The sequence below is a fragment of the Chenopodium album genome, chromosome 13 (assembly GCF_948465745.1).
Source record: "Chenopodium album chromosome 13, dcCheAlbu1.1, whole genome shotgun sequence".
Classification (NCBI taxonomy): Eukaryota; Viridiplantae; Streptophyta; class Magnoliopsida; order Caryophyllales; family Amaranthaceae; genus Chenopodium; species Chenopodium album.
Genome location: NC_137846.1, coordinates 8,105,852 through 8,118,460, shown reverse-complemented (window position 1 = coordinate 8,118,460; position 12,609 = coordinate 8,105,852). Strand labels below are relative to the sequence as shown.

At 29.3% G+C, this 12,609-nt stretch overlaps 1 protein-coding gene across 1 annotated transcript; it reads right to left on the bottom strand.

Annotated features, from left to right (window-relative positions):
* Positions 1 to 1,711: 1,711 nt before the first annotated feature.
* On the bottom strand, positions 1,712 to 11,226 carry LOC145575144 (phenylacetaldehyde reductase-like). Its single transcript, XM_081633052.1, has 6 exons — positions 11,097 to 11,226; positions 10,216 to 10,385; positions 2,726 to 2,923; positions 2,309 to 2,471; positions 1,960 to 2,146; positions 1,712 to 1,868 (listed from the first exon to the last, which is right to left on the bottom strand). The coding sequence occupies exons 1-6, from the start codon at positions 11,224 to 11,226 to the stop codon at positions 1,712 to 1,714; spliced, it is 1,005 nt and encodes a 334-aa protein (XP_081489178.1).
* Positions 11,227 to 12,609: the final 1,383 nt, after the last annotated feature.

Genomic DNA, 12,609 nt, shown 5'->3' with positions numbered 1-12,609 from the left:
ATCATAAAGGGCTTTCGCTACGTATTACAATCACAGAGTTAATTTACCGGTATTAAATCTCATCTCTCGTATCTCGACCTAACCATTTATAAATTAGTCTGCCTATTGAAACTAAGCCTAAACATCAATTCTCATCTCTCGAATCTCGAATCAATATTGCTAAACTCATACGAATTAAATCTGGCCAAATCTAACCGCATAGCATTAAATCAATCAATAGGAAATTAATCAAGCATTGACAATTAACAATAATAAATTACCCCTTCATATTATTTATGGATCCCCACAACCCTAGAAAGAAAACTACTCAGACATAATTAAATATAAACTAAACAAAGCAATTAAAGGAGACATGATGAAAGAAATAAAGTAATAGTTGAGATTAAAGAAGAAGAAATCGTTACCAAAGTAATCAGAATTAAGGAGTTGAATTAAGAACAAAGTTAAGAACAAAGTTGTAGAGAGAGAAAATAATCTAAAAACTAAGTAGAGAGAGAAAGTCTAAGAGAAGAGATCCTAATCAAAAACATTAAATCGTATTTATACCCAAAATAATTACTCCTAATTAAAACTAAGATAAATCGCCGAAATCAGCTCCTAAAAACCTCACGCCCGGTCGAGCGAAGGGCCGCCTGATCGGGCCCGCCTTTTTCCAATATGAGCATCTCTCGCGCCCAATCGGGCGCGAACTAAACTTCCTCGCCCGGTCGGGCGCGCCTTCGGGCGGTGCCTATTTTGGCCGGGCCCGGACACTTGGGCAAGCTTGGACTTCTCGATTGGGCTCCGATTCTTTGGCCCAATCCGGATTTCCTCTTCGGGTCTTGAATACTCGGTCCAAATGCCTCGGAATCTCAAATGCTAAGCCCTTAATCACCGGTTCGATGACTCTAACCGGTCCTGGGCTATAAAAACTAGTCGTGCTCCTCCAATGCTCGTAGTCACTCCATAATATACCGGGGAAATGCTCCAAAAGTGCAAATCCCTACAAAAGTCAACAAAAACTACGAAAACACTAGAAAACACCAATTAGTAATAAAAGTGGCTCTAAAGAGCCAAAAACACCAACCAATTATGACCAAGGGACGGGGGCAAAACACTATATAAAATGGACATATCAGTCAACTCGGGTCTAGGGTTGGTTTCAGGTCGGGTTCGGGTCACCATTTTTTTCGGGTTCAGACGGGTCGGTTAATAGGTCGGGTTGGGGTCGATATTTCGGATCGGGTCAGCTTTTGACAGCTCTAGTTTTTATATTGCTCTATGCCTTTATATGCATATGGAGTAGTTTTTATATAGCTCTATGCCTTAATATGCTAGTACCGTACCAAGCTTTACTTGGTGGAGTTGGAGGGGAATTCCCGAGCCCCACCAACTACAAAATGCTTGGGAGTACGTAGGGGATTCTCTTACCTCCCCCTCTACTTTCAAGTGCGACCTGCGGAGCTAGACTGGTTAAACCTGTGAGAGGTGCCGGTTTAATAAGATCTTTCATCTTATCTTAAAAAAAATGAAAAAAAAAAAAAAAAAACTTACCATATAGGTACAGTTAATTTACAACACAAGTAACATTTTCTTAATGTAATTCATTTTACAAAATAATAAACAATTTTGAATAATTCAACAATATTAATTGTAATATTACTGTCACTTCCTCCTTCTATCATGCAAAATGTAACATTTTCATTCAATTCCTCCAGCAATGAGATCTAAATTAAGTAGCACTAGGAATATCAATCAACTTCTTCTCCCTGAGATTTTCAACAGTATCCTTAACACTGTCTTTAAGAGGAATATATTGTATGCCAAGGCTTTCAGCTTTAGCTTTCGAAACCCGGAATGTTTTTGCCAATGGTTCATCATCTACACACCTAATTAAAAACCAGTACAAAAGGTTACAAGAGACTTAAAATATGATAAAAGAATGCATCAATTTTGCTACAACTAATTAAAGAGACTCACTTTTCAGGAAGTTGAATAGAAGGGTAGATATCATGTAACAACTTGACTATCTCTGAGTAATGAGCCACACTTTCGACTAAAATGTACCTTCCTTTGGCAGAAGGGAGCTCAAATGCACGAATGTGAGCTTCCGCGACATCTTGGATGTGCACCCATGGTAATGCCTCATTTGGATATGTTTGTGCCCCTAGCAATGAGTAATTGTTTTAAGTTACAATCGTTTCGAGCTACAATATTTATAGCAGAGATTTTAAATAGCTAATTGTTACATACTTCTATTCGTGTATATCATATTATCATTTAACACAATAAAACATTAATTGGATCACTATATAGAATTTATGCAAACCGTTGATCAAGTTGAAAATTAGAGCCACGGTTTCATTAAGAGTCGGCTGCAACATAGGACCTATCACCATGCCTGGGTTAATTGTTACCAAGTCAAGATCATGATCTTTGGCAAACTTCCACGCAGCCTCTTCGGCCAAAATTTTTGATATCAAATACCACATCTGCAAAAGCTCGAATATTTTAAAAATTAACCTAAATTGTTTAAAGTAGTAATCAGGAAAATTTGTGTTCAGTGTACTATTATCAGTTTATAACAACACCTTTTATATACACCCGGATGCATATAGAGGTAGGTGCACACTCAAAAGTGGTTTTTTGCTCGTTTGATAATAAATTGAATTAGTTATAAAAAAAACCCTTAGGTACACAATGCACCTGGGTGTAATAGAGAGAAAAATCAAATAAACATACGTACCATGTTAGGGAATATGCTAGTTAATTGTGGTTTAGAGAACCAACTTTCATCAACCACCACGTCGGGCGCTAGCGGTATACCGGTAAATAGAACTGTTGCGAGAGAAGATGTGAAAACTACTCTTCTAACAGAAGAAACTCTTGTACAAGCATTAAGAACATTCAGGGTTCCCTTCACTGCTGGATCAAGCACTTCAACCTAATAAGTAATTTAATTTATTAACAAGCATAATTAAAGAATAATCAACGTGATCTAAAGTTCTCAATTGCATACCTCTAAAAGATGAAATTAAACCACTATTAAATTGAGTATTTGCAATGACTACCAAATTTCCATCTTAATATAAAATAAATACCCCCTCCATTTTTAAATACTTGCTCCACTTTTCATTTGCGACCGTTAAAAAACACTTGCTCTATTTTCTTATTTGAAAAGTTTTTATAATATTTAATTTATTTCTCTAAACTAGTGAGATCCAATTTTATTACTTTTAGATTCTCCCTGTTCCAATTTACCTTCCATTAACCTCATTATCTATATATTTTATTACTTTCTCAAATTTATCCTAAAACTCCACGCATGGAGAAATGCAGCGAGTAATTAAAAACGGATATGGAGTAAAACAATATTTGAGCTACTCCCTTCGTCCCATAATTACAGGCAAATATACTATTTTGGGTGTCCCAAAATGTTCTTCTTATTACTAAAAATAACATCTAATCATTATTTACTTTTTAGTTTTTTCATACAAATTACACACATACCTAAAAAATCATTACTTACTTTTTCTCTTTTTCATACAAAATACACACATACCTAAAAAATCATTACTTACTTTTTAACTTTTTCATACAATATTCTCTACTTTTTATTATCCTCATACAACATTCTTCACTTTTTATCTTTTTCATACAATATTCCTCTACTTTTTCTATCCTCCTTAAAAACCGTGTTTTTTATATTTATTTGCCTATAATTATGGGACGAAGGGAGTAATTATTAAAGCTAAACGAGGAACACAAGGTTAATTATACAGCACTCCGTATACAGATGTAAAGTTAGATTAAAATGCATGACAGCATGTAAGCATGTTGCTTTTACATTTCGAAAAACATGTAACCACAAACTCGTGCATGTTATTATAATAGTAGTAAAATATGTTACTCCCTCCGTCCCTAAATTATATTTTTGTTTGTAAAATTATACGAGAATTAAGGAGGAAAGAATAAGACAAATAACAATTTAATATATATATATATATATATATATATATATATATATATATAAAGGGGAGTTTTTTCCCGCGTTTGTAGAGAGCCACGTAGGATTTTGTTAATTTAAAAAAATTATAGAGCGCCACATAAATGTGCAATGTAGGGTTGGGATTTAATGTGTGCCACATAGGTTAAAAAAATATTAAAATATTAAAATTATAAAATTATAAAAGTCAAGGTGAAAAATAACAATATATATCATCTATCTTTATGTACTCAAAAAAAAATAAATAAATAAATAAATTATGTGCTATACGTTTCACTGGCCCAAGCAATCAATTATATATCTCACCAAGAAAATAAATAAAGATTTGTATTTGATTAATTTTATATTTATTAGTAAATTATTTGTATTTTGATATCATGGTTAGTGGACAACGAATCCAATTAAAGATTTGGGATAATGTATTTCCTGAATATTCAAGACAAAAAGACCTACTTGCTGATTCTACTAAGCCTTTTGGTATAGTTGTTACTTCAACAATGGTCAAATATTTTAATGGTAAGTATCATATATTAGTTATTATAATAAAATTTTTTTAAAATATTTACAAGGAATAACCTAATTTGCCATTGTCATTTTGTTTACAGGAAAAATTGATCTAAATACTTCTGCATCAACCAAAATTTATATTGAGCTTCAAATTTCCGAGGTTGATGAATTGAAATCTTTATGGAGGTATGTTATTTCAATAATTTTATTTTTTTTATAATATTCTTTCTAAATAAATATACATCTTATATATGATCATTATAATGCAGTGAGAAGTTAGATAATGCTACCATTGGAAAACTTGAAATTCAGAGTATTAAGATTGGACCCGAAGAAATCAACTCTAAAAAAGTTGATATTTTAACGCTTATGAATCATGTACAAAAAACTTTAGAAAAGGTATTTTAATACATCACTTTATTATTCCTTTTAAAAAAAATACATCATTTTATTATATTTGATATGAAATATATGATAAATCTTAAATTCAAACCTAATTTTATTTTTAAATCATATAGGATTTGATCTTCTATTGCATGGCTAAAGTGGATGCAATTATGAGTGAATATAGTTGGTATTATATCGCATGCCTAGCATGTCAAAAACGCATCACTCCAAGAAAAACTGATTTTTGGTGCTTTGCTTGTGAGAAACAAATTGAAAGGCCCATCCCAAGGTTTGTTTCAAATTTCTTCTTTATCCATATTATGATAATAGATTAAATAAATAATAAATCATATACTACCTAATTTTTTCATATATTTTTTTTCCCAATCAGATATCGTTTGGAGCTTAGTGTTATCGATCACAGTGGCTCAACAATATTTGTAGTTTTTGATGAAGACGCTAAGAAACTAATAGGACAAGATGCAAGTACTCTTTTTGAGGCTCATACTTATGAAAAGGTTTTCATTATTGTTTTTTAACAATAGTTTAAAGATAAAATTGTTCTATAAATGCTTTTATCACTTATTTCAATCAATATTGATAGATCAAAGATCATAAAGATGATGATAATGACAATGAAGATGATGATACACAAATTCCAAAGATGATTGCAAATATCATTGGAAGAGAGTTAGTGTTCAAAGTTAAAATCACCGCTTATAATCGTACAGCAAATCGACAAACTTTTACGGTGATGAGAATTCTTGACAAAAGTGTCATTGAGGTACTAAATAATTGTTACAAGTATTTAATGTTTATTTAGAAGCTAAGTCATGAATTTTAAATTTTAATTTCTCAAAACTTTACATAAATAATTTTGATGTAGAATAAAGATGTCATAAAAGGTAGTGAAGATGCTTCAAAAGATGAAATTACAGTCATTGAAGAAACCGCAAAACGCCCTTTTGATAGTATCGATTCAACGAAAAAGGATCATGATTCATCCGACCAAATCACATCAAAGAAGATAAAGGTATCTATATTTTAGAATATATATAATTCATTTAGATATTTCTTACTAATTCTAATTTTATCTTATAAATTATTTAATAGTATACTAATATTAACACTTTAATTTTGTGTATGATGCAGGTTTAGTGTTATGAATCAAGGAGACAAGGATTCTCTCGAAATATAATAAAACTCCATGTTCAAGAAATAGAGATTTAGATGATAGGAACAAATAATACATATAAGGAATAAGCAAAGATGATAAATCGTGCCCACATTGATTGATACACATTAATTATTTAGTTTAAAAGTAAAAAATGATTTTTTAACACTACATAATTTTCTTGACACTAATAAGGGAATAAGTAAGATTTTTTAACACTACATAATTTTCTTGACACTAATAAGGGAATAAGTAAGATTTTTTAACACTACATCAAGTTTACCAAAAATGCCATGGAATTGGAATCAGTGCATATCCTTATTAAATGATGCTCAACTTTTAGCCGAAAGTTAGTCGTAATTCAATAGTTAGTCAGAACAAAGATCATAAATTATAATACAATATTAAAAAAAAATAATAGTAACTATAACAAGAGTTTATATATATATATTTTTTGACGAGAAAAAAAGTTTATAAGATAAGATAAAGTTTTCCGTCAAAAAAAATAATAATAAAGATAAGATAAAGTTGAGAAATTTATAATAGTTAGTCTTCATCCTTTAAATTTTATTATGATAAATTCTACAATATGATACTTATTTATATTTTTTATATCATAATCTTATTGAATATAAGATAAACTTGAGAAATTTACAAATTTAGTCTTCACCCTTATAATTTTTTTATCATAAATTCTACAACATGAGATAAGACCGATATTTCCACTTGCGTATATGAGTTCATATAGCTAATAAGCTAATTTGGAATTTTTACTTCTTTATATTTATGAATAAGCAAAACTTTGATACACAAAATACAAAACTTGCAACTTTTGTTACAAAAAACTCACAATGAACTCAGAAATCAACAAAATAGTTTTGCAAAGAGAAAGAAGAAAAAGGAGACGGATGATAATCAATGAAACAACATGATACTTATTTATATTTTTTATATCATAATCTTATTGAATATAAGATAAACTTGAGAAATTTACAAATTTAGTCTTCACCCTTATAATTTTTTTATCATAAATTCTACAACATGAGATAAGACTAGATAACAACTAAAAAAATGATAAAATTTAATATTAACAAGAAAAAACAAATCTTAAAAAATGATATGAATAACAATTAAAAAAGAATAGATTATAAAGAATGATAAAATTTATATAGAGAAGATGTGATGGATTGTATTTCCTTATAAATATGCCTTAATTAATTCACAATACATAGAAAAACGTTAATTGTGTTTTTTTTCATAGTCAGATACCCCAAGATTCATGGCTACACAACGTGAAAATTACAATACCTTCGAGGATGCAATAGTAAACAAAGATACAACTGAGGTTGGAGATGAAGATGGAAAAAAATTAATTTTATCACCGTCATTGATCGGAGGCACAAGAAATATGTACCAGAATTACAAAGAAACAATATACTCTACACACTACATATTTAGGGCTACAAAAGGGAATAGGATAATCCTGTCAGCGTCATTCACAGGAGACCCAAGATACCTAAATCAAAACTACAAAAAAAGAATAGAGTACTCTGTATAGAGGTGTACAAGAGATCATTCTATTTGAACATCACAAATTGTTTTTATTTTAAAAAAATTTTGATAATATAATAATAATAATAATTTTTTAATATTGAAATATTTTTATTATTCTTTTTGATTTTTGACATTATTATTATTATTATTATTATTATTATATGCTGATAATTTCTGGTAGCTCTGTGGACTATATAATATAATATACTGTATAATTGGTCATCGGTCCATTAATGAAAGTAATAGAGTTGTGACTTGTGTAGTTGCGTTGGCATGCATGAAACTAATATGTTCCTACGGTTCAAATCAATTGTAACACACATGTAAATTAAAGCGTTCTTTCCTCTTAACAAATTACATCTTTTGCAATCCAAATCCAAAATGAACACAAACCGCAACACTTACCAACTATCCTAATGTCTTCAAATCCTTTTAATAATATTATTATTATTAGTATTAGTATTTAATAAGACACAAATCTTAAATAATTTTAAAAATAAACCCGTGCGTCGCACGGGCTTCACACCTAGTAATAAAATATTTCAATGGGAAATACAAAACATTAAATGATGTCTTTGAGTAAAATAAAGATAGATTAATGATGCCATGTCATCAATCCATCGCAAAAAAAAAGGACCAATAACATGCTTCTAATTGAAAATTAAGAACCAATCATATTCATTAGGTTAGTTATGGGAAGTACAAACTTGAGAAAAACGATGGAGAGAAAAAATAAGAGTGAGATTAGGATAGTAAGAGTGAGAAAGCATTAAATATGCAACAGAAAAAGAGAGTTGATTTGGGGTATTTGGAAAAAAAAACTTACTAAAAATGAAAAGGAGGAATGTAATTTCGGAATACCCAAAATAAAAATCAGGAATGTAATTTAGGGAAGGGGGGAGTAATTTTTATAATAATTTAGTACGAATAGTAGATTTAAATGCACCTACCATCAAAAGTTATCTATTAATAATTGATAAACACTACGGAGTATTTTAAATTATGTCATACTTTTTCTTTTTCTTTTTCTTTTTTTTCTTTTTTTTTTTTTTTTGTGAGAGAAACTTGTGTCATACTTTTGGCATTTTGATGGTTGTTATAATAATTTATACTCGTATATAATTAGTCTTTTAATTATTATTAAAATAAAACATGACGGTGTTATTAAATCCTAGAATGTTTTATGTCAAGCTTTTATTAAAAATTTTCCCTCCAAATATACATATGATGTCATCAATTTTATTTTTTAAAGCCATCAATTTTATTTTATTTTATTTTTATTGTTTTTTCATTTTCTTTGCTAGAAACTGAAACCAAATAGGTATGAAACTAAAAATTTGAGCCTGACTTTGACATCAATATTGTTGTGCTTCCACTCTAAATGCTTAAACTCATTAGATAATGCAATATTTTATACAAAGTATATTTTTTCTAATTATCATTTTAGTATATTTTCAATAATATAGTATGGAGTAATTATTACTTCTTTCGTTTTTTTTAGTTGACACCGTTTGACTTTTACACTATTCACACAACGTGCTTTGAGTCGCTTTTATGGTTTATAGATACGGTAAAACATATTCATGTGAGATCTTGTTTGAATCGTTTTAATGTATATTTTATTAATATCCACTTTTTATAATTTTACAATGTTGATAATTAGAAACATTAGGGCATGTTCTGATTGACTGAACTGGGCTGAATATTTTATGAGAGAAGGAAATTAAGATAAGAACTAAACTGAACTGAACTTATTGAAGCTGAACTGAAAATAAGCTGAAGAGAACAACCCTTAATCGTTAAAAACATGCGTTGAAAAGCGTGATAATAGAATGTCAACTAAAAAAATAGAGGAAGTATGATGTAGCATTAAATTATAATAATTTAAAAAAAATAAAAAAAAAAATAAATAAATAAAAAAAGGGATGATGTGCATGCTTTTTTTATAGAAAAAAAATATTTATAGAGTAACAACCTTTATTTTTACAAAATAAAAAGCGAGCTAGGTCATGTAAAAAAAGTTAAAGTAATATGAAAAAATTGCTTATCACTACTGTGCAACGCGCGGGTACTAATCTAATTATTTAATAATGGATCATCAATTAAATTTTATCATTCTTTTTTCATATTAAAAAAATCTAATCAGACAAATTAAGTGAACAACAAACAATTTTATTCTATTTTCTCTGTCAATGAAATATTCAATAATAATGTAGGATAGCCAAGGATTTCAATCCATGATTGCATCAAAAATCCAAATTCTCAATCAAAGTGGATACCTATAGAGTAGTTGGTAAGTTTATGTTATTTTATTATTATAAGCTAAGAGACGTGTGAATATAAGTTACTCGTATCTATTAAGCTTAATTCTCCGTTTATTTTTTTTTAGATGATTTTTTTTATCTTTTCAAATGGTTTTTTTTTTTTAATAAAAGGATTGTAGATTTTTTTATAAAAAAAAATAAATAAAAAATTGAGAGGGGTATTTTGGAAAAGTGAAATTTATCACCCAAAACTCCCTTTCACTTAATATATAGCAAAAATAAAATTTAAAAATTTAAAAATAAAATAAAATAAAATAAGAGAAAAAAAAAAGAAGAGATGAAACCTGAGGATTTTTGACACTGAAATTGACAGGAGAAGCAGTATGAAAAACACCTTGGCATCCAGAAAACGCAGAATCAAAGGAACCCTCTTCTATTAAATCTGCTTTAAATAGGCGAAGCCTCTCTTTTGCCCCCTCTAATTCCATCAAATGCCTCACCTTTTTTGAATCATCTACGTAAATGACAAATTATATTAGCTAGGAATTAATACGAAGTAATAATAATAATTAATAAGCTCTAAATCTCCTATTGAAATATAATTAATTTTTAATTTTGGAAGAATGAAATTGTTATTCATATCCTATAATAATCCATGACCCGTGACCTCATAAAGTCACTAGTTCAAACTCCTAGTGTCCTACCAGTGTTAACTAACACACTTTTATCGGTTTAATTTAATGTGCCCTTATATTATATTATGTACGAGTAAATATCAGAGGAATTCTAAGACTCTAACTGTTAGAGTCATTTATGACTCTAATAAGGGCATAATCGTCCATTCACTTTTACCACATTTGAAAAAAATAATATCATAACACATATTGGTATTTCATTATACTTTAGATAGTATCACCATGATACCAACCACCTCATTCAGTGATACCAACGAATATAAAATTGTTTTGTTGGTATCGATATAATTTATTGTTGATATCATGTGAAATACCAACGTGTGCTGTTAGAGTCATAAACAGTTAGATTCCAAGAATTCCTCGTACATGTCATGCCACTATGAACGTATGATACGTCATTGCATATACAATTAATCAATTATACATTCATATATATGATGAACACCAAGCGAAGAGAACAACCAAGTGTAGCTTAAAAACAAAACGCGCTAATTCTAATTGTATGTAAATAAGAGAGTACGTGTACATACTTAGATCGCGAACAGTGGCATGGACGGTGTAACCATGGTGAAGCAAGAGCTTAACAAGCCATGAAGCGATATAACCAGAAGCTCCTGTTACACACACCGTCTTATCTTTCCCTCTTACTTCACTACTCATCTTCTTCACTTTTCTTTCTTTCTCTCTCAATAATGATCCCCTATTCCTCTAACTTTGAATTTGAATACAGTATATATTTTTATAACTTTCTTAAGATGGACTGCTGCCTTATATATATATATATACTTGCAATGTTGCGCTGTTTTTTATTGACTCCACACTCCTGTGCAATTTTAAAAAATAATATATATAAAGGTACGATATTACCTAATGTGACCCAATTAATCCATTATCAGTATATAATATTTATATAATGTTTGATTCTTGTCAAATTTAGAGGCAGTCTAACTTGACATAATGACATGCACCCAAATAGTATGGCTCCTCGAAAAAATAGTATGGCTCCTCCATGGTGAGGGTACAGGATAGCTTAATTGGTTAGACCATTTTTTCCGGCCTGATTTTAGGAGATAGATTTTGGGATCGATTCTCATTTGTCATCGTCTATCCTACTTCGTATTCTATTCCCTTCGTTATGGGTTAATCGCAATAATAAGCATTTTACAAAGTTTTGAGATAGTAACTAGTGTGCGGCCCGGGTGTTGCACCGGGTTACCACTTTAATTAAATTGTTTCTTTATGAAATATATTATCATCTATTATGTATGTTATGCATAAATGTTAAACATAATATTATTAATTAACAAAGAGTATAGAAAGCAATTTTTAATACTCTATTGTTTGAGAAATGTTGATTTTATTCCTCTTAATTTTTTTTCAAACTGCTTATCTCGTTTTCATTTTAATTGGTGCGTGTCATTTATAGTTATATTTATTTGTATAGATAACATGAATTATTATTAGATAAGATGGTAAAGAGTTAGATCTTGTATCCTCAAGGTCTAGTGTTCGAAACCCATTAAATGCTTTTTAATATTAATCTATCAATAATAGTTGGAATGATTCGTTAATTAGTAATGACATGTCATTAAGTGATAATGTGGCACAACGCTATGAGAGGGAAATTTCGTGGAACATAAACGATTTTAGGAACGCTTTTTAATATATAAGTATAGATATAGATATAAAGTACGGTTAGTTGAAATGTTTTTAATTGTTAGTGGGAGTAGAAACAAATAATAACTAAAATAAGTAAAAAAAAAATGTGAGTTTGGTGGAGACATAGACCTATAATAAAATAATAAAAAGTGCTTGTTTTCAAAAAATAAAAAAAGTGACATAATACTTTACAAGTATTGTAATTAATCAGAAACAAATGAAAGAAAAAAAATGTACTCCGTAGCAATTAATAAAAAATAAACACAGGGAGAACCAAACAGTAAACACCCGAATCTTCTATTCCACTATTGTGTCTCATTTCATGTCTCATTTAATTTGATTGGTCTACATCATTTTAAATATCTATATTCGTTATTTAATTTT